At 38.2% G+C, this 23,779-nt stretch overlaps 1 protein-coding gene across 4 annotated transcripts in view; it reads left to right on the forward strand.

Moving 5' to 3' along the window:
- The window catches only part of HELZ (helicase with zinc finger), a 135,739-nt gene extending 114,844 nt beyond the window's left edge, over positions 1–20,895 (forward strand). For all 4 annotated transcript variants that reach the window (XM_030533979.1, XM_030533981.1, XM_030533982.1 and 1 more), the window contains 6 exons: positions 2,663–2,739; positions 3,930–4,497; positions 4,904–5,138; positions 5,622–6,138; positions 14,332–14,584; positions 18,145–20,895. In XM_030533979.1, the coding sequence (XP_030389839.1) occupies positions 2,663–2,739; positions 3,930–4,497; positions 4,904–5,138; positions 5,622–6,138; positions 14,332–14,584; positions 18,145–18,476 (1,982 nt within the window). In that variant the 3' untranslated portion in view covers positions 18,477–20,895. The remainder of the gene's footprint in view (positions 1–2,662; positions 2,740–3,929; positions 4,498–4,903; positions 5,139–5,621; positions 6,139–14,331; positions 14,585–18,144) is intronic.
- Positions 20,896–23,779: the final 2,884 nt, after the last annotated feature.

Below are 23,779 nucleotides of genomic sequence, written 5' to 3' on the forward strand. Positions count from 1 at the left end.
GATTAGAATAAAATAGTCCCCATTCTGGGAATTGAAGAGTGAATCTAAAATAAAGTCAGATGTCATTGTGGTCCCATTTGAGATTTGGCTACCACTTAAATTTCTCTTTAAACTGTGGTTATGACCAGAAAAGTGACCATGTAAAAATACCACCTTCATATGGAAGAGATCTTCTCCTGATGGATATTCTGAATCATATTTGCTTGCTATAGTGACAAGCAGTAGTTTACTCCATTTATCCCTCTACAGCAACGAGAGGGTGAGCTGGAGTGTTTTGTCACAAATATCACCGACAGAATTTCAAAGTAAATTTGTATTGTGGAATCTTTACGAAGGCAGAGAGAAGGCAGCTTGATTTCAGATCTCAGGAACAGTTGCAAGATAGGCAGTTAGGGGGGAAAAAATTTAATCTACAGTGGGATGAATCTTCCTCTCCTTACTCACGTGAGTAGGTCCATTGCCTTCTCTGAGACTGCACGAACAAATAAGAGAAGGCAGATTTGGCCCACACTGCGAAAATCTGACGAGGCATCACTGAGAGACAATAAAGAGGGAACCCTGTGATGCTATTTGCTTAAAATCCAGTTTCAGAGCAGAATTGCACCTTAATGCTGAAGGCTTGTATCATAACTGAAAGGTGCTCTGAATCCATTTGTGCTGTGAAGATGGATTTTTTCATTCAAACAATGTATTGCAAAATCCTTCCTCATTAAATATTTGAAAACTTGGAGGCTGAGGTAGAAATCTGAGACACTTTCTATATAGTAGCAGTATACTAAACATGTAAGCTGTCACAATAGCACACCAGAAAACATTATTGTTCATTTTCAAATAATTGCACTGATAATTGGACTCTAAAGAGTTCTCTGAAATAATCACATGAAGGGGGTCTCACTGAAGCTCATTAAAATAGGGATAATACAGAGAGAAATCCAACATGCCATCCTTGGTGTTATTCTCCCACAGTATTCTAGGTTTCAGAGAAGAGGAAAATCCAGAGAAACTGATTTTGGCCATGGCAGTTAAATAACTTGAACTTCAGTAAGCTAACTAGTAGAAAGGGTTCTCAGAGGACAAATTCATCTTGTGAAATGCACTTGAATAAACCGAAGAACAGAGTACCACAGAAAAAAGAATTATGTCATTAGTACTCTACTGGAGATTGAAGAGAAACTATAATAGCAAAACTCAAACATCAGCTATTCAGTGAAGTGAACATTGTTGGGAGAGTTGAAATAACTGTTTCAGGAACACAAATGTTATTACATGTAAATGCCTATGGCATATTTTCTGTCCCATCTTTTAGGTGTTCTTTTCTCATGAGATCCTAAAAGCTTTTCTTGATTTGCCCTTATAAATACTGTTTTAAAGCAATATCTTTTAAAACTGAATATACACTTTACATATCTCCTCACTTCTGTGTAAAGTGTAAGTGCCATACATCAAAAATATGCTTTAGATTGATTTAGTTTGCCTTCATGCACGGGTACTTTATAAAACTTAGAAGGGGAAGCAGTTTTATTTAAAAAAAAAAATACTTCCAGAGATGCATTAATTCTTTTATCAGAGGGGTAGCTGTGTTAGTCTGGATCTGTAAAAAGCAACAAAGAGTCCTGTGGCACCTTACAGACTAACAAATGTATTGAAGCATAAGCTTTTGTGGGTGAATACCCACTTCGTCAGATTCATGACAGCCTCGAAAGCTTATGCTCCAATACATTTGTTAGTCTGTAAGGTGCCACAGGACTCTCTGTTGACTAATTCTTTTGGTTGCTGAGATTTGTGGTTTCCTTACCATGTACTTTGATATGAACATTTCTGATCTGTCCACTTAAAGGAGTTACGTTTCAAAGCTAGCCGTCATCTGAAAAAGGATATTGCGTTCTTGTGTGTAAAGTACAAGTTTAAGAAACTTTTTTGATCAGCTTGTCTAGTACAATAAATGTCTGTTTTATTTCTATTTGTCCAAATACATAAGCCATATTTGGGAAATATGCTTACCTAATCAGATGCAAGATTTCTAATATTATTGCACCTCCTCATGTGTTGCAAAGTTCAGGATCAGTAGGCCAATTTAAGGGTATTATGGCAGCCTTCACTGAAAAATTGATGTTTATCTTAACTGAATCTAAAAAAGCTAAGTTTAAATTGGGGTTCATATTTTTTAGCTATAGGGTCTGATATCTTTAGTATCACTTCCCTGCCATCTCACAGAACTCCAGTGATGGATGATTTTTAGGGATGGCCTTTGCTTTGGTTGAAAAGAATCAGTTTCCACAGAATCATTCAGTGTTCTCATTTTTCTTAAAGTTAGCAGCTTAAAAATTAAAACTAGAGAGGAGCTAAGTAAGGTTTTTTTGCCTTTAGAAACAATATATAGTCAGTGTTTGTTTTGCATCAAAGGTCACTGAGCTACCAAAGTTCAGGGAGGGGAGTGATTAGGATAAAAGTTCGTGTGTTCGGCCCATTTCTATTTCTCTTGCACAAACCAGTGATTACTTTCTCCTGCAATAACTCCAGTAGCCCAGCTGTTGAACTAGAAGAGGTACTTTGTAATGATTCAAATACAAAAGTTAAAGTTAAGAAAATAAACATGTTGAAAATATTTCTTCATTCTTTACATACCTAGAAACTAATGCATAAATATCATAAATATTTTTAGGTAAAACCGAAAACAGTGCTGGACCTGAAATTAATAAAATTCGGACACCTGAGAAAAAACCTGTGGAATCCAAACAGGTCTGTTTTGAGTTATTTTGTCCCCAGAATTTTCCTTCTCTTTTGGTTGCTATGTATCTCACTCTTATTCTATCATTTCTTTCCCTCCTGCTCAACAGGCCCTCTCCCCTGTCAGTCCCCACATTTCTATCCCGGGGCAATGAATGGGATTTCCTTCAGAACCCATCAGTGTTGATCGGCGCTGGTTGTTGTTGAGTGACGATAGGTCTCTCTTCTTGTCACCCAAGGACAAGAGAAAATTTAAAAGATTTGAATCTGATTTTTTAAAAATGCTTTCTCATGCTGCTTGTCCTTGCTCATGATTTTAATCCCATTGTTTACTATTTGGATTTCACTGACTACTAGCGTAAATAATTTTTTTAAATTTATTGATTTGTAAATTTTAAGTCTACACATAGGAATAGCACTGAGTGTAATGATTTTTAAATGTTTAGAAATGTACTTTTTGATATAAAACTCCTATAAATGTAAATAATTCTGTTAGTGAAGACTCAGAAATCTTCAGTAATTTTCTGGGAGAGAAAGTGGATAGTGTAATGTAGACGACAATTTTAGTTTTAGAAATAAAGATGTGAGTCATATAATGGAGTGTTCTGAAGTGAAATGTCGAAAACTGGCAAATAATGACGTTTTCCTTGAAATATTTGGTGTCTGTGTCCTAGAAATAAAAGCAAAAGGCTCAAAATTTGACAGTTGTCTATAATTAGCTAAATTAGATATGATCATAAGGAAGCAGCTGGTAATTCATTTCTGCAATAACAGCAGCTACAAAAAGAAATTTGATGATGGAAATGTCTGAGTGCAGCATTTAAATATAGAAGAATAAGAAGAAAATATGGAGTGCACTTCTTAGTTTGCACCTAGTGAAATAGCTATGAAGGAATTAGTTTTCTCTCTCTAATGGGGAGAAATTTCAGATTAATAAAATATCACAAACAGTGTAAAGGAGTTTAAATAAGATGAAGCCAGTCAGAACTGTTGGCAGAATATACCTTCAGTTTGATAAATAAAGAGAAGAATATGTCTAAGCTGTTCAGTACCTTCTTTCTCTTCCTTATTCTTCCCACATTCCTGAGGTTTTGTATGCCTGAGTCAGTGTTAGATTAATTTGTTTAGTGTAGTACAGTCATAGCTTACAGGGATTTTGTTTTCTTAAGTAGCTTGGAAATGTTTTCTATCCTTTGTTCTAGGTTGACGTAGAAGGAAATTTCCAAAATAGAAGCCCAGAGTCACGTTCCGGCGTTGGTTATCCTAATTCTAAATTTCATCGCAAAGATAATCTCAACCCTAGGCAACTGAATCTACATCTCACCCCTCCCCATACACAGTATGCAGTCCCCAGTCGCCACTACCAGCACCTGTCCCAGATCCCCAGGCAGCCATATCTTGTGCAACAGCAGCAAAATCTTTTAAGTCAGCAACAAAATCATTTGCCTGAACAGCAAAACCAAATACCACCCCAGCAGAGCCAGGTAGTCCAGCAGCATAATCATGTAAATCAGCAGCCTCCACAACCTTCACAGCTTTCCCCTGCTTACCAGATGGGCCCCAACCAATCTTTTTTTAATAACCCAATTCCCCACCGACCACATTCTCCTGCAATAGATGCTGTGATGTCAGAACATCATCCCCCACCCATGTTGCAAGAAGTCAGTAACACTCTGAGACCTATTGCACAGCACAATCCAATGCTGCCATCTCACTTGAACAACTTCATTGAAGAGAATCCTGCAGGAATGCCCATAGGGGAGACATTAGGTAGGTACCACTGCTCTTCTCCACTGATGGGAGTAAATGTAGCTACCCTACAGTGAAAATAAAGAAAGTATTTACTTGTCAGGGATATGGCTGTATGACTTCAAAATTATGAATTGGTCATTGTTGGGCTAGTTTCAGTAAGTAAGTAATGTGATCAGGAATAATTTGCTCCTTAGGGTATATTTTAATATGTAGTATTTCATTGTGAGTTTCATATATACATTATGGAGTGGTTGGTATACACATTTTTGGTGCTGGTAAATTTGGAGATTCCATTGTATACCTTCTTATCACTACTATTTTTTACATTTAATATACCAAATGGTAGAATCCTCCTTTCTGGCACCAAATGCTTTGAAAAAGGGAGGTTGGGTAAATTTTTATATTTTTTGTATATGTTTTACAGATCGTATGCATGGAAATGTAGCTTTGGAAACATTAAGGCAGCAGCAGCAAGCAAGGTTACAGCAATGGAATGAGCATAATGCGTATCTCAGTCAAGGCAATATTCCATATCCACACCATCACCATCCTCACCTACATCTTCCCCAGCAACCAATTGGACTGCACCAACAGCCAGTTAGGGCAAACTGGAAACTTGCGAGTAATACAGAAGATGAAACAGAGGCAACATATTCAAGGTATTTGTTGTCTGAATTCTCAAAGTACTACATTTAAAAACAGAACATAGCCCACCTTCACTATAATACCATGCGCAGGTGCCAGGCACTATTAGTCCTATAAAGAGCTGTTGTTGTGATGTTCAGTGTCAGCAATAGGCCTAGATACATTACATTATTATTAATAGGCCCTTCTCGTTGGAATAGAAAGGCCAGAAATTTTCAAGCCTTCAGAAGGATATTGATCACTGAGTTTTGTGTGATTGTTTTGGTTGGTATGTCAGTCCAGTAAGATCTCCTGTCCTTAATTTCCAGTTGCCCACAATTATAGTCTTTGAAGCTAGACTTGCTGTTGTGCACATTTAAGTATAATGTTTTGTACGGTTTGTATTTGCTGCCAATCTGGTTGTGATGTTCAGAACCTGATACCTCAAAATGGGTGGAGCTTTAGCAATGCACTTTTTGCATTTCTCCATCTTAATAACATTTATTTTGCTAATACAGGTTCCAGGACTTGCTCAGAGAGCTGTCACACCGCGATCAAAGTGAAAGCAGAGACCTAGCTGAAATGCCACCTCCCCAGTCCAGACTGTTGCAATACAGACAAGTTCCCCAGCCCAGAAGCCCACCAGCGCTCCCTTCTCCTTCATGCAACTCAAACCATAGTGGCCACTTTCCTAACTTCACTGAAAACAACAGAGACATTGAAATGTCCAACAACCCAGCATTTCAGCAGCATTTGCCCCAAATATACAATCCCCCGTTCCCACTGCCATCTGAACACATAACCCCACCTCCTTTGAAGTACCTGCAACCTGATGGATCATGGACCTATGCTAACCTACAGCAGAATCACCTAATGGGGCAGGGCTTTCATTATGGTATACCTCCATTGCCCCATAGATCACAACAGAACCCTTTTATACAAATACAGAGTCATCAGCATGCAGTGGGTCAGGAGCCATTTCATCCACTCACATCTCGAGCAGTATCTGCTTCTTCGCTCCACAGCTTAGAAGAGGTATGGGGATTTTAATACATATATGTATGTGGAAATATATGTCTAATAATAGTGAATTGCAAATATGTTGTAGATTAAAAATTCATGTCTTGAATGCCTGTGAAAAAGGAAAGTTTTGCAACCACTTTCCCTCCCCTCAGACATACACCAGTACTTCAGGGCTCTGCACTCAGCCCTTTCTTTGCTGGCAGGGAGTTACAGGCTTTTGGAAATTAAGATTTGAGCCCTCATACTGCTTAGCTCATGGCAGTGGGGGTTTTTCCTTGCTCTTCAATGAGAGCAGAACAGATTCCTTTTTCCATGTAACTGAATAAAGCACTGAAAGTGAATTCTACTGTATTGTACCCCTTTTTGCAGATTCAAAGAAGTTAAATGTCTTGCCCAGAGCCACAAATAGAATCATAGTAAGGGCAGGTCTACACTTAAAATGCTGCACTGGCACAGCTGCAGCACTCTAATGAAGATGCTCTAAGCTGACGGGAGACAGCTTCTCCCCTCGACTTAGTTAATCTGCTTCTATGAGAGGTGGTAGCTCTGTTGGCAGGAGAAGCTCTCCAACCAATGCACTGCTCACTACACCAGTGCTTAGGTCAGTATAACTATGTCTTTTCTGGGTGTGGATTATTCATATTTTGTAGTGTAGGCCAGGGCAGAAAGTCATGATTAGAAGTCAGAAATTTCTGACTGGCTTCCCACTCCATTAGACCACCCCTGACTGTATGAAATCTGCTCCTTTGTTGCCAAGATTCAACACAATTATTAATTATTTTTGTGGGGCACAAGAGCAATGTTTTCTTTCCTTTTGATGGCTTTGCAGTAGCAATAAACTAATAAATAGTCCTTACAGATCTGTGCTGACAACACTGGTTACTTATGTACAAGCAAAGCAAATCACTATTTAACTAGTACAAATTAATTTTAGTCCTTTGAAAACATGATGTTGAGGGAGGGGAAGGGATTGCTCTTTGCCAAATGCTGGAAAAAAATGTTTAAAGAACAAATCTTTCCTCTCAAGCTTGTAATTGGGCTCCTTTCAGATAAAGGCCAGGGCAGAGTTCCATAAAGAAAACACAAAGTGCTGGATGTATTTTTAACTCAGATTCCTGCTACAAGGTCAAGTTTCACAGGGAGAGCTGAATACTAGCAGTCATTCGAAAGCTAGTTTAGTTCACTCATTCAGCTTGATAGCTGTTTTTCTGTGCATAAAACTTAAAATAGAGTTGATGCTCTAAATCATAAAAGAAAATATCTAGTTAGTGTTTGAGCTTTCATCAACTGAGAAACTATAAGAAACATTTGAGCTGCTCTGCTAATCACTAGGCTATGACAGTTTATCGATTTTACTTCAAGTCCACAATGTTACAGCTGGAAAAGCTGATCGTTCTCAAATCAGAGAAGATGAGTCTCTACCGGCATAGTATGTAATGCTTGGTTTTGTGTTTCTTTATATAAATATACAAACTTAAGCCGTATGTTAATTATTGGTGATGATGAGGCATTAAAGAGAGTGGATAGTACATTTCACAAAATTGTCTATCTTTCCTCTTTACCAAGTGAAGATGACTGATGTACTTCATTGATGATATTCCCATCACATGTGTGCTTTTGACAGTCAGCCTAGTGCGGTATGAAACAAATAATGATACTATGTTTTAAAATTTTAAGCTTTACCGTGTACTGAAATACTATGTTTTAGGCAGAATATATTATGTTCTTTGTATATAACTAAGTGCAGGAACCAGATGTGCGCGTAGCATTGACTAGTTCATGCATTTTAAGATTTAAATGATGTGGTGTGATGGACAGGTAATTTTCAGTTTCCCTGCAAACTTCATTGAGTATAGTCAGCTTGTAGAAGGTATTAATGGAAAGTTATCTGAGTTATCCCATTACTCCACAGGTAGCAAATAAATATTTATAGTTGCAACAGCTTTGTACATCTGCAACATGCCCATGTTTTTATATCTGATGACCTGTGAGAGATACTTTGTCCTTTTTTCTCATTAATTTTATATTATATTCTCATCTTTGATATTGCAGAGCAGTAGTAGTAAAGTAGTAAAGAGGAATATTTCACGATTCAAAGGATGTTTTACACTGAAATCTGTATTACCTTTAGATGTAGCCATATCCATAAATTAGTGTTACAGTACACACATTTGTTGTTGTCCACACCTGATTCCTTTTTGTATGTCCAGATCTGATACAATACTCTTTGCATCAGTTCCATTTGGTAGGTGCAAAGAGGATCTATTAAATTACATTCTGTCTTAAGTGGAAGTGACACATTCGTCTCTTCTGGGACTGACCGCATTGGCCAATTGCAGCGGCCCGCGGGGCCCCCCAAAGTGCAGGGCCTAGAGCGGTCACCCTGATTTGCCCTACCCAAAGGACGACTCTGGCACCAGGCATTTGCTTTCTTTATCAATAAAGAAGTCTGAAATGCGTTCCTATATTGTATAATATTCTAAGCCCAACCAAGGCAAGAAAGCATTGGCTTCTGTGCGGCTGTCCAATCATTTGTTGCTATTTTTCACCTGTTTCTAAGTTTACAAAATATGACACAAGGGGAAAGTGGATATAGTAGTTTTGCCAGTGGACCTAATTTATTCAGCAATAATAATTTTTTATTTTTAAACTGAGAGACAATCTGTAAGCCCTATGGAATTGCTTCTCTTTCCATTATCCTGTGCATTAAAAATATGCATCAGCAGGAAAATCTACATCTATACATATACTGTGCGTAGTGAGATGTGCCCTGAATACTGAGAGCAGTGAAATTAGTAAAGCCAGTTCTGTGCCTGTTAAATTAAACCAAAGAAATCTGCATTGCATGTTGAACTAAAGTTGTTACAAAATAAAATTGGTCTTCAATGTTTCACAAAAATAATAAAAGTAAAATTGTAAATGGATATTTAAAACTGAAGTTAGTGGGAAGGAGTATCTAATGCACTCATTTAAGTTGAATTTAAATGTTCTGTCTGTCAACTTCTTTTTTTTATGCCTCAGAAAAGGATTGGCTGCAATATACTCATCAAATTCCTGTTTTAAGGATTAAAAAAAAATGCATCAACCTTCCTTCCTCCTTCTTTGTCTGCCAGATCTAGCTGTATAACCTCCTTTTATGGTAGATAATGTATTCTGAATTCTCTGAGATGTCAGTGGGGACAAACTCTTTTTGAATTTGCATGTTACCTTTGCAACAAATAATTCAGGTTTTGAATTCAGTGGATGAATCCTGGCTCCCCTGAAGTCAATGGCAAAACTCCTATTGACTTCAGTGGGACCAGGCTTTCATCTGTTGTTTCTGAATGATGATCAGTACTGTGGACTTGCACCTGTGCACATACTATGGGAATTTGTCCTTATTGACTTTCACCCTATTTATTTCAGACCCTTTCTCCAGTTTGTCAAGATCCTTTTGAGTTCTAATCCTGTCCTCCTAAGCGCTTGCAACCCCTCCCAGCTTGGTATTGTCCACAAACTTTATAACTGTACTCTGTATGCCATTAGCCAACTATTTATGAAGCTATTGAGTAGATATTGATAAACACTATGAATTTTATTATATATATAATATAAAATGGAGTTTAATTGCTTAGAATCCTATGGGTAAGTGCCTATGTTTCCTCAGGAATGTGAGACAGAGGCATTTTCTTTTTTTGAGAAACAGGCATCTTCTTACATGCACTGTTGTTCTGATATGGTTGATCACTTCCCTCCACCCACTGAATCTGGTGATTAGAAAGCAGATGCATGTGGTTCTCAACCAGGTATGCGTACCCTTGCGGGTATGCAGAGGACTTCCAGAGGGTACATCATCTCATCTAGATATTTGCCTAATTTTACAACAAGCTACATAAAAAAATAGTAGTGAAGTCAGTACAAACTAAAATTTCTTACAGTGTCCTAAAACAAAATTGTCAAAAGAGCCTTCCTTTTGGGGGAATTCAAGATATATCACAGTCAAACTCTAATTACATGGTTAGGGATTGAAGGAAAACAACGATTCAGCTGTTTTTATCTACCCAAACTGACATTTTCCTTCTTGTATCAGAGGGATAGCCGTGTTAGTCTGGTTCTGTAAAATCAGCAAAGAGTCCTGTGGCACCTTATAGACTAACAGATGTATTGGAGCATGAGCTTTCGTGGGTGAATACCCACTTCGTCAGATGCATCTGACGAAGAGGGTGTTCACCCACAAAAGCTCATGCTCCAATATGTTTGTTAGCCATTAAGGTGCCACAGGACTCTGCTGATTTTCCCTCTTGTTTATACTGCTTGTGTATACTGTACAGCAAAATGTATTCCAATTAATTAATTTTATAATTACATGGTAATGAGAAAGTAAGCAATTTGTCAGTACTAGTGTTCTGTGGCACTTTTGTATTTTCATGTCTGATTTTGTAAGCAAGTAGTTTTAAAGTGAGGTGAAACTTGGGGAACACAAGACATATCAGACTCCTGAAAGGGGTACAGTAGTCTGAAAAGGTAGATCATCCCTGTGAGCCATTTGCCATGGGAGCCTTTTCTTCTCTAAAACATTATCATGGCTATTAATCAATCCTACCTTCTGTATAACCAACAGAGATTAAAGAGGTGAAAATATAACTTGAGAACCAGGTCCTGTGTGGCTGAAAATCAGTGTAGTTCCATAATGGAGTTATGGCTATACCAAATAAAGATCTGTCCCTGCATGTTTTTACAAGCACCAGGTATTTAATGTTAGGTCAATGAGGCTACTTACATAAGGGTTTCAGGACCCAGACCTTCATGGAGCTTTTTAATCTTTGATTTAAGATACAAATCTGGAGATCTTTAAACTCTAAAAGCAGCAGCAACATATTGGCTACATTACATATCCAGGGTATTCTGCCACCAATGTCCTAAAACAGAATTATCAAAAGCAGCCTTCCTGTTGGAGAAATTCAGGATATATTGCAGTCAAACTCTAATTACATGGTTAGGGATTGAAGGAAAACAACAATTAAGCTATTTTTATCTACCCAAACTGACATTTTCCCTCTTTTTCTAAAGGTACTTTTTTAGAGGTGGCTCATAATTGGAGGCTTAAGTGCTCTATATTGAAAAGGAGAAAGCTAGAGCAGAAAGATTCACAATAGCTCAAAATGTCACTGCTCAGTGTCTGACGTTTTCCCCTTGGATATAATACGTGCCCTGAACTCTGGAGTGCATGTGAAAAACGTTCATTCTGTTGCAATTTCTCCTGCGTGGTTTGTGACAAACAGTATTTCTAAGTTGATTGTTGTTTACTGTGGCTGCTACAAAGAGAGAGTCTGATCCTGTAAGATGCCAAGCATCCTCACCTCTCGATCTGGTGAAGTGCTGGGTGCTCTGGACAACCACTGACCCCCATGCTGCTTCAGAACTGTGCAGGATCACATAAGTCCTCAGACAGGAGGCAGACTGACCCAGGAAATCAAATACAGAGAAAATATTGATAGTGCCAATGTGGAAAGTATGTTTTCTAGGTGCATCCCCCTTCACTTTACCATTTATCAGATTATTCCTCATTCTATTAATGTGATCAAACTACCATACTAACATACAGAATTACATTTAGGGTTAGAACTTCAGGCATTAGCCAATTTGATTTTGGAAGGATTTTAATTGAAAGTCAATGGGAGTTAGGCACCTAACCTGCTTAGGTGCTTTTGTAAGTCTCATGATGACCTATTTACATCTTTGGCACCTAAATACCTCTGTAAATCTGGCCCCTAGTTCAAAACATAAAAAAAAGTTATTTTGAATTATTCTAGGACCATAATCTTAATCTTAATTTATGTAATATCTGATTGTAATATATTACATTTTATTTACACTTTGGAAATATGATATGGACTCAGTCTTGCTGCCATTACAATCAATGGCAAACCTCCTACAGACTAGTAGTAGCAAGAATCTATGAATATTTTCAGTATTTTGCTAGCATTATATTCTTTGATCTGCCAGTCACACTGTATGTGCCCACAAGCAGATATATTGGGGGCAATATATGTTTCTTTCAGTGTGCTACAATACCACGTTTTATGCAATAAAAATGTGAAAGAAAGGAAAAACCTTCTTTTAAAAAACCAGGGTTTTTTGTTTAATTTGCTTCAAAAAAACAACAAAACAAAACAAATCAGAGAAAATCCTGTGTCCCAAAAGCTATAGCCACAAGAGGCTTTGGAAGAAAACTTTCCTTCAAGACCACTCCTTTTAACAATCAGAGAATTTTGCAATAAGTTGTCTCTAATGATCGGGGCCGCTCTAGACATTTTGCTGCCCCAAGCACGGCAGCATGCCGCGGGGAGCGCTCTGCCGGTCACCGGTCCCGCGGCTTCGGTGGAGTCCACCGGAGCCGCCTGCTGCCCTCCCAGCCACCAGCAGAGTGCCCCCCCATGGCATGCCGCCCCAAGCACGCGCTTGGCATGCTGGGGCTTGGAGCCGCCCCGCTAATGATCAGTTATTCTGCAGTATCTGCCTCAGGTCATCATCTCTCCATTTACAAAAAGCTTGTGAAAATTAAATGTTTTAAACATATTTCAGACATAGAGCCTGGTTTTTAAAAAACAGCTAAATCAGATACAGTAGTTAGATCAAAATGACCTCAGTCAAGACCGTGTATTTGCACATATAGTTATTTACCTGGTCTCCCTTTATATGCCAGCAAATGTCCCTTTAAATATTAGGTCCTTAATCTCTGTCAATCTATGCATATTCTCCCCCTCCTTTTTTTTTTCAGTGCAGTCTTCTTATTTGACTTTTTATATTACTGCCGGTATTTTTTTTAACATTTGAACTGTGGTAGCGCCTGGAGGCCAGTTAGATAGGGCACCGTACACTCACATAGGAAATGACAGTCCTTGCCTCAAATTGCTTGCAGTCAGGTGTTCTGTTTGTATTTTAAGATTTATTTCATTTGTTATAATTTCAGCTCTATAAATAAAATTGTTAGTATTTCCATGCTTTTCTATTATATACTTAGCATTATTCTACTTACTATTGTGATAGCAGTTTTTCATTGAATCTTATTGGTCTTTTAGTACTGATCGTTTGGGGTGGAATATGGTAATATCAGAATAATTTTTAAAGCTGTTTTTTCATCTCCATGTGCATCGTCTCTGCTCAGATGCTCCCTGCATCTCTACTCAAAATGGGGCTTTCTTACCAGGAAGTGTGAAACTAAGTGCCTGCATTTCAAAACAATTTTTGGCCTCGTGCCTTTCTCAGTCTGTATTTGTCCCCTGCAGAATCTCCATTTTCACACTATGTTTGCTCTGCCCTCATCTAGAAGTAACTTTACCTTTGCCTTATTTAGACAAGTTCGCACCAGCAGAGAAGGGTAACAAACTGTGGAACACCTGTCTTTCCCCAAATGACCATTAGAGTCCACCTTAAAGCAAAATAAGGTTCTCCCTTTTCTTTCAGTCAGTTGTGACCATAATTTCTACATTGCTTCAACTTTATCTTTTGCATTAAACTTTAACAGAGGGTGTCTGCCTTGAATTGCCCAAGCATTTAGAGCGTCCTTAAATCTCAACTATTGGTACCAAGGAGTTAATGCATCTCCTGTCTTTTTTATCTACTCTGTCTGCAAGATCAATGGAAGCAAGTCTTTTCTGTGTTTTCAAATACAATTCTTTGCTTATTTCCCATGATAACAAACAGTTCTCCACAGCATTTGTTCTCTGTGTGCATATCTTCATGCAAAGGCCAGTATATAAATATGACCTCATACGTGCCCCAAATCCTGGTATGCAAGTCATTCATGTGTTATAGTAGAAATCAAAGGTCAAACCTGCCAGTTATTTTCTATGCATTGTAACTGAGCATTTTCACCTGTTCATGTAAATGTCCTGCTTCCTTATTTAACCCTTTGGAGACTAAATTTGCGTGTTATAGAGAGATACTGTGCAAAGGAAAACTAACGTTAAGATTGAGATAACAAGTACTTACAAATCAAGAAATCTCAACCGTTAACTCTATACCCTCTTTATATATGCTTTAAGTTATTGTTGCTCTTTATCATTAACAATCTTTGTCAATTAATGCAATCATTACTAGCGGGAATTTCTTAAGATTTTTTCAGTGTTTGAAGGCACTTTCACGTTTATTAGAGAGATGTAGGGGGTAAACTGCCATAACATGTATGCCAGCGAATTAAAGAACTTTTTTTTTTTTATGCAGTATGAACCAAGAGGACCAGGCAGGCCGTTGTACCAAAGAAGAATTTCCTCTAGTTCAGTCCAGGCTTGTGCTGAAGATTTTAACACTCCTCAAGACAATCTTGGTCAGTGTAAAGAGCTTCAGGACCATAGTAACCAGTCTTCTTTCAACTATTCATCGCCTGAGCTGTGGGTAAACTCCACCTCATCTGTCCCATATCAGAACATTCCATGCAACGGATCCAACAGAGCAGTACCATCCAGAGAACTGTTAGGTAAGTAATGTTTGGTTTTTTTCTAAATCTCTCCACTTGCCTTACTGGGGTGAGCTGCTTGGGCCAGAGTGACAAACTCTAAATGAGGCTTAGCTGCTCTTCACAACGTATATGTATTGGCTGCCGAGACTTGAAGTGAATTTAGGCAAAATATTTCTGAAGGGTTCGTTATTTTGGTTTTTAATTGTTGTGCACAACAATATTCATATTTTCATATACTGTTGTCTCAGGTAGTTAGCAGGTTGGTCTGCTGCATGTGACTGAGAAGTGAATGCTGTGAAGCATTTCCTCCAAATAGCTCCACTGTCCTCCAGAAATCTTACTAAGTTCAAACATTCTCCTCCTTTGATTCAAGTTCAGCCAGTTTGTGCTTAAGAGAACCTGGTGACAAAAGGGGTTTGATGTGAGGTATGTTGTTTCACCTTAAAGCTGTGGTTCCTGTTACTGTCACCATCTCAGATTTTGACGGTGATCTGCAGGAACTGAGTTTGAGATCTCAGTGCAGTTCCTAGTGAACTCACATGCTTAAACACATCAGTGATATAGGCCATAGTAGCACACTGACAGATAGACGTGGGTACATCACAGAAGAATCACACTTGAAACTTCCTTGCTGGCAGTCTTAGTGGAGACTGATTTAGCATGGACACCAACTAGTTTTTCACTGCTAGAGGTGGTCATTCCAGAGTGGAGCTGGGGCAGCATAGGGAATCTTACTGTGCTACTTTGCAAATAACAAGTCTACCAGTATGGCACCTTTTCTCCGCACTTACTTCACATAAAAAACAAGCTCTCTTTAAAAAATAAATAAATAAATAAATTATCAGTATTAATGTACCTGAACTTTCCATTTGAGTATTAACAACTCTTATTGATAGCTACTGTATATTATCTTCAAAAGACTTATTTGTATTTGATCGGCTTCTTAAAACCAACAGTGTCATGCAGTTTCTGCTTCCCTTCAGTTTCGTGGTGCACTAGTTACTAAGGTGTTTTAAATTAATGGCATATGTACAAAAAAAAAAAAAAGCAGAGAGTGAACGAAAAAATCTCATACTGCGGTGCTTTAGAATTACTTTCCTCTCATGCATTTTACGTTTTCAGAGTGTTAAAATGTTGATATTCCAAAACAGTATTGGAAATATTATACCGTCTGTTACTGCAGCATTGTTGTGCCTTTGCATGTTTAGGGCACATCCTTTAAAATGTTCGTTTTCCTTTTTGCACTGGAAAAATAAGGTACCAAGTTCACTGTATTCTATCTTACCACAGTGGCATCCAGATCTGATGTTGCTCTAGGCTTTTTGGTTTGCTGATGCAATGGAAGCTCTGAAATTCCCGCTAGACTCTATTGGGATCAATATGTATCACATTTCATTGATTTCATGTAACCGTTGAGAGTAAGGCTCTAAACAAAATCCTGAAAGGAAATAGAGATATATAAAATGTACCTTACATATCTATTGCTACCAGCTGATAAATCCTAAGGCCAGTTGGGCAAGTTAGACTAGCATCAGTATTTGATACAAACATGTTTCCATCCTTAGGCATGGCAGCCATTTTTGTGAATAAATAAACACACATAAATTTGTCATGTGTAACACCTAATGCAACGGAATGCAATCCACTTTTGATGTCTTCTAAGTTTTTCCACGTTTATAGTTTTGCAGGCCTGGTAATTCTAGTCCAATCTTAACTCGCCATTGTGGTACTAGTGGTCAATGATTAGGCTGTTTGAGAGGCTTGACCTACATTCTGCTGAATGTGACCTTTTTTTATAGACTTATAAACACATAGGTTATGTTATCATCAGTGGTATTTATTACGTATTTCTTTCTGCATTGGGTGCCTCATTTACAGTTCCTTCTCACCTGGGGCTCTCATGCAAGTCATCTGGCCTCTCTTTAATCTTACATTGCTTTCTCTTTGTAAGTTTAGTAACCCTGTCTGTTCTTTCTGTCAAACTTTCTGTAGAAACACACACACAAGAGGTGTCTGTGTGCACTGGTGTTTTTGTATACTCAACTCATGAAATTAACATTTAATTTTTAAAGAAGGAAACAATTAGAAAATATGCCCACCGCCCATCACTGGCATTATTTTAGATTTCATTTATATCATTATCCTCCAAATAAAAGGCTGAGTTTTCTTAGCTCCTGGAAAACAGCAGCTGAATTCCCCAGCTGAAAGTAGGATACTTCATTAGGATTCACAAAATTCACTTGAAAGCAGTTTCATACTCATTGCTTTAAAGCAGTTTTCTTATAGTTGCAGGAGGAGTTAAATATGGAGTTAGAACATATCAATTAACAGGAGTGCATTCAGTCTAAAACAGCAATAATTAGTTGGGTTGCATCAGAAGTCTGAGTTTGTTTGTGAATGTGTTATGTACAGTGCTGTCAATTTTAATTTTAGCCTGTTTAAGCTATGAAATGAGATGGAAAGTGAAATATACTCCCCACCCTGGGAGATCTGTCTCATTGGATAAAGAGCGTTTGAATTAGCATAGGCCTGAACATGAAGCATTTTTTCTGTAATGGGTCAGCTAGTTCACCCTGTGCATCATGGCAGGATCAGTGTGAATAGGATGAATAGAATGTCTCTCCTGATAGAAGATAGGTGACTTGTTCAGTCCTGAATGTCTCTCCTATTGATTTCATAGCTTCTCCTTCCTTAGCAGATTGTTGCCTTGCCTACTTGTTCTTATAATCGTTTTTCCTAATAGTTAACCCAGGCTTTCTCTCCCACATATAAAACTGATTGGGAAACTTCTTTGACCTTATAAGGTTACATTATTGGACTAATGTGAAATGTGTCTTGTGGCACACAAAAAAATACATCCTCCCTTGGTATGTAAGAGCCAAGGCATTCTGACCTTATAGCACAGAATTAAGTTTACTGACAATGTAATCAGCTTTTCCTGATGATATAGAAGCTATGGCCTTAACATGGATTGTATCATATACCTCTGGGTGATAGCTCATGAGAACATAAGAATAGCCAACCTGGATCAGACCAAAGGTTCATCCAGCCCAGTATCCTGTCTACCAACAGTGGCCAATGCCAGGTGCTTCAAAGGAAGTGAACCTAACAAGTAATGATGAAGTGATCTCTCTCCTGCCATCCATCACACTGGACCTGTGTACAGCAAGATTAGGAAATTGGTTTCATTTTGACTGCAGATAAAAGGACTACCTGTTCGGGTACATAATCTGTAGGGTCTAAATCCTTACATTCCCACTCAGTTTTTACTCAGTCCTTGCTCCCAATAGGATTAGTCCCTCTGTTTCCTATAGATGTGGATGTAATGAGGCTTATATGGGTTTATTTGCTTGTACAAAAGAGAGGACTAAGGAAAAAATAGTCTGAAGCTAGAATCATTTGAAAAGAGGCCCTGATGAAATCTAATATTGATCTCAAACCTTCTGTCATTTTAACTTAATATTAAGGTTCTGCAGTATCTGGATGTCAGTTTATCATTTTGTATGAGGGCATCAGCAAATGGATTTCACTTAACGAAAGCTATTTAGTTAAACTGGCTTTATTTGTTCTGTTTTCAGCTCCACCGAAGACAGTCAAACCCCCAGAGGATCACCTGAAAGCCGAAAACATACAGCTGTCCAATTCCTTCAACTATAACGTGCTTCAGCATCTCGGCCAGTTCCCACCCCTTATGCCCAACAAGCAGATCGTCGAATCAAACAGCAACAGCCAGCAGAATGCTGGCGGGAACAAGCCTGCTATGTCCTACGCAAGTGCTCTGCGGGCTCCGCCAAAGCCCAAACCTCCTCCTGAGCAGGCAAAAAAGAATAGTGACCCTTTGTCTTTGTTTCAGGAACTTAGCCTAGGTAGTTCATCAGGTAGCAATGGCTTTTACTCCTATTTTAAATAATCAGATTATTTTTTTTAGAGAGAATTTAATTTCTATTTGTGTCAGTAGATCTAAGATAGTTGGGGCTTCACCTGTAGTTGCAACTATTCCCTTTGTTTATATTAGTAAATATATCCTCACTTAATTGCTTTGCTGCTAGACTTGCAACTAATTTTTTAATTATATTCCATTATTTTGCATTTTTTGATGTGGGCCAGAATTTTGAAAGCTTTTATGTAGAACACACACACACATACACACACACAAACACATTATTTTTTAATTTGTGTCATGTTACCAATGTGTTGCATTAAGCTAGCAGCTAAGAGGTTAATTGTGCAACTTTAAAAAAAAAATAAAATAAAAAAAAAGTTTGTCTAAATTGTATTTAAAAATAAATTGTAAGTAGCAATTACATTTATTCAATAACATTAGCATACTGTGCTGGGTTTCTGTACCAGAAATGGCCAGTTAATGTAAAAATGTATGTTATTTCTGCTTAAATTCATTTAATTTTTTTTTTAAATAAAGGTGCAGCATCTTATAAATACTTTCAGTTTTATCAGCTTTTTTGTGAAGGGATGCTGCATTCTGAGACTTTTATAGTTTTAGATTCTGTATGATGTGGTATTGTATTCTCCATCCACTGTAGGGTAAAGTAAAGGCATTCTTTGCAGACACTTGCCATTGTTTGGAAACATTCAGATAAAAAGCATTGGTATACTTACAAAAATGCTCTACATTTTATTTTTGGACAAGCTACTAATTTAAGCTTGTTTGAAAGGTTAATTTGATAGGTTTTTTAAATGAATCATGAAGCTGAAAATGAATTTTTAGGTATGTTGGTGCTTAGTAGATTTAATAACTATTTTAAAAAAAAAGCGTGAATTTAGTAAAATACTTGGTTTTTTGTTTTTTTTCCACTATGCATGTGTAAATGTTTGTAATCTGGCTTTTTTCTCCCCTTCGCCAGTGGTATAAAGATAAATAATTGTGCCGCTTTGAGGTTTTTTTGTTTTGTTTATTTTTTTTTCTGGTTTTTCTTTTTCTTCTTCCAGTAAAACTTTTGGTACATTATTTGATGTTTACATTAAAATGTGACATTATACAAAGAATTTCAAATATTTTGCTAACTGTTTGTTTGAGGAACATCATTAAAGAAGAGATTTAATGTTTGTCAAAGCTGTATCCAAATTTATCTAAATCTTCTTTGGGACTAAAATGATCTCCAACTTGTTTATCTATATGAGTTCTACTCAAGATCTCCACAAACATTGTCCTTTAGGACAACATATAGAAAGAGAATTCTACAGTGTGTGTAAAGATGAAAGAGAAATTTTTGGACAAAAAGTTCTAAGGATAAAATTTATCTGTTAGGAATTCTGGTGTTGCACATTTGTTCGTAATTTTGAAATGGAAGGGGTGTATCTTTTTAGCTTCTCCGGAGGTGGTAGTCCGCCTTCTACACTTCAAGAGATCTCTTTAAATCTGGGACATAATTGATTTTTCAGAAGACGGGGATTGATTTATTTACAGTATTCCTCCATTAGATGTCAGAATTACAATTTCAGAGTTGTGGGGGGGCTTTAACTTCGTGTTTCTCTTTGGAATTGCGCATTTTTTCTTCCACCCCCTACTTGGAAAGCATAAGGGTTAATTCCAGACTTTCACAGCTGTCAGTAAGAGACTGATGAGCAGTGCTTGCTGCTGTATTCAGTCAGATTTTTGTTCTGGCTATAATAAAATTATTTGTGTTTGTCTTTGGGTTGTAAGCAGTGGGTCTTTACATAAAAGACTCATTTAAATTCAATACACTACAGAGGTGTGAATGGTTACTATAAATCTTTGCTGAGTTCGGGGTTCAGAAATTTAGCTGAAAATCTCCTTTTCCTGCTTTAAAGAAGAACATGCATAACTAGTTAATCTGTTTCTTACTATTTAAAACCAAACAAAAGATGTCAGGGGACGGATGGAAAGAGACTTCCAAATACTGCTTAACAATTTGATGTATAGCACCAGATCAAGAGGATCCAAAATGAGATGGGGCCAAATTCTGTGACCCTTAATCAAGCAAAATTGCCATTGACTTCATTGGGCATTTGCACAGTTGAGGACTGCAGAAATAGATAGATTCATGGGAATTTACAAGGGCCAGATCCTCAGCTTGGTGGAAATCATCAATAGATCCATGTATTTCAGTGACACTAGCTGAAGAGCTGGCTGACAAGGTCCGGGAGAAAATCTGAATGTCCTGTGGAGAGTTCCTGGTAATATGCAAGAGACTATGACAAAAAGTTAGGTGGGGCTCAAATGCACTTCACTTTGCCAAGTTGGCGCTGTCGTTTCAGGGGTCTCAAAGTCACTCGTTTATATAGAGCAATCGTTTGTTTCTGTTTACCGTATTTGAATATTTAACTAATAAACAGCACTTTTTAATTGACTTCTATCTGTGAAATAGTTAAGCAGAAGGTGTTTTCATCTCACCACATTTATTAAACCTGTCATAACTGATATTATAACTACAGTAGCAGCATTCTACATTCATGCTTTAAACTATGTTTTATACTGTTTTGGTTAATTTGTTTCATTGTTTAAGTCCACGAGCAAGATCTTTTGGATGATAATTTATAAAAATCCACTGTGTCATATGCAAGTTTTTAGGGTGAGCCAAATGTTCTCCACCACTTGAGAAATTTTTCAGGTGCTTTTTCCCAGAAAAAGATTTGTTTTAAAATGGTTTAAAATAGCACCTGTGGCTTGTACTGTCCTCAGTGAGGCCTTTTTATTCCTAATTTCTTCAAATCCCAGAGAGTTATAGCTACTTGAAAACACCAGATTGAGTAGAGCTGGTTTTGGGGCGGGAGGGAGTTTAACAGAAAAAATCATGATTTTTTGTTCGTTTTCTCCTGAATTTCTAAATAATTTCAAACAACTCTAACACTGAGCATGCCCAGTGTCAAGCTGTCTGGAGTGGCTCACAGCGTGAGTGCCAAGTGCTACAGTAGGACCAGTTTCATTGCAGTGTCCTTGGACGCTGAGTTAAAGTTTATGAACAAAGCTCTCAGGTCCTGATCTGAGGCTTTCATTTCATGGGATATTCCCCCATCTTTACATAACTTTTCAAGGTCTTTTGTGTCAAGACCCTCATGTGACTGCGATTCACTCACTATGACTAATCTTTAACCTTTAAAAACTCTCAATATCAAATTTAAACTTTTAACTGTGTTGGGTCATGATCGGCAAATGCAGTTGACATGTGATATGTGAATCCTGCTAACTGCTACACTGTCTGGCGTGGCTCACAAGGGTGAGTGCCAACCTCAGGGCAGACTCAAAAAGTAGAGTAAACACCCCAAATTGGTTGTATGTTCAATCATTAGATTTCATCAGTTCAGTAACAAGTGTGAGCTCCTAAAGCACTGAATCAGTCTTACCATGGAGTCACATCTAGCGCATTCCAGTCTGTCTTGCCACCCAGGCAAACTGAATTATACAATAGACGATCACTTACAACATCTATTTGCTCCAAAGAGCATCGGACCAGCCGTAGACTTTTTCACAGCTAAAATACCAACCTTAACATGGTAGTTACAGTCAAACCTTGTGCTCCTTACTTGAGAGAAACTCCCAGTATGGCCCATGGGCATTTTGCCTCGATAAGGACTACAGGATCTGGCTCTAAACTAAAAGACTGCATTTAATTTCAAGAACAGTTTCTGAGTTTGATTTTTTTAAATTGATTCCACATTTTCATGAGCAAAATATCCTACTCTCATGGAAATTTGTGGTTTTTTTGCTACATTAGGAGCTAGTTGCACACCGTGGAATTGAGAGAGAACTTCAGAGTAAATTATTGGAACTATAAGGTAAATCACTTAATTTAAGGTTACTGTTTAACAGTAACACATGCTGCTCTTTAAAAAAGACATTATTTAACAATGTAGTTGGCAGATTTTTCTTCTGTATTTTAAGGATTCATTTTGCAGAGATCTTACAAGCCTTTATCTTGGTCATCTTAGATCAGAAAAAAGAAACAGTGAGAGATCCTGCTCTCTAACATGTGAGGCTAGAAATAACTCTGAAACAGAACGGTTCCTGAAATCAGTTCTCTGGTATTAATGTTACAGTATTTTAACTCATTGTCTTTGGTAAATTTCATTGCAATGCTGGGTATGAGTTCACCCATCCATGACTTGTCCTGATTTTTCCTGCTACTCATAGACTTTAAAGCCAGAATGGACCATCATGATCATTTAGTCTCTCTTCCTGCACATCCTGGGTTACAGAACTTCACCCACCCACTCCTCATAGCTCCTAACCTCTGACTGAGTTACCAAAGTTCTCAAATCTTGAGTTAAGGACTTCAAATTACAGAGAATCTATTTACTTCAAATCAGCAAGAGACATGTGCCCCTGTTGCAGAGGAAGGCAAAAACCCTCCAGTCTGCCATTCTGACCTGGGGGGAAATTCCTTCCCGACCCCAACGGTGATCGGTAAGACCCTGCTGTAGCTAACAGCTTCTCTCTGAAAACATCCCCAATTTGAATTCTTCCTATCTAGCCAGTTCTAGCATCACCTTCCCCTGCCCTCTGGGCATCTGCTTCACCTGACAGAGCCTCTGCTGTGGAAGCCCTTCCAGTCCATCCTCCCAAGCTACCAATCTGTCTCTTACCCCAACCTGTGCCATTGCCAGATTTCCCCCACTGTGGAGGAGATTCCTGAAATAGGATTCGTCCTTCAGTAGTGGAACCCCTCCCATGTTAGAGTATGATTCCACTGACTCCTAGCAACCAGAAGCCCTCCTGTAAATGCTGGACATACACCCATGTTCCCCTCATCTCCTGTCTTTAGGACACCAAACTCCAGCTCCCAGGGGTTCACCTAGAATGTACATTGTCCTCCAAGGGCTAACACCATCCCCCCCCCCTTCGGTAAAAATGAAAAACATTTGTAGTAAATCTTATTTTGAGAGATTTCTGTGGGAACCATGGACAGGTGAATGCCTGTTACTGGCAGTAGCCCTTTGTCAAGCATCACATCCATCCTCATGCTACTGAACATTCATTCGCCAAAGTGGGCTTGATCCTGCCTGAGGCTAGAGGAGGATTTTAGAAGAGTCATAGTGGGTGGTTAGTGGGCCTCTCATATTGACGTGTCTCAACATCCCGGCTTACCGTCATTGGTGGAGTAGCCCAACACAGCACCCATTTCTAACGTGTCTGCCTTTAATTGTGAATGCACAGTGAACCTGCAGAGGGATTGGTGTGGTAGTGTGACCACACTAGACAATGGAAGATGAGTGGCTTGCTCTAGCCCCCGTCAG

The sequence above is a fragment of the Gopherus evgoodei genome, chromosome 15 (assembly GCF_007399415.2).
Source record: "Gopherus evgoodei ecotype Sinaloan lineage chromosome 15, rGopEvg1_v1.p, whole genome shotgun sequence".
In the NCBI taxonomy this organism is placed as follows: Eukaryota; Metazoa; Chordata; order Testudines; family Testudinidae; genus Gopherus; species Gopherus evgoodei.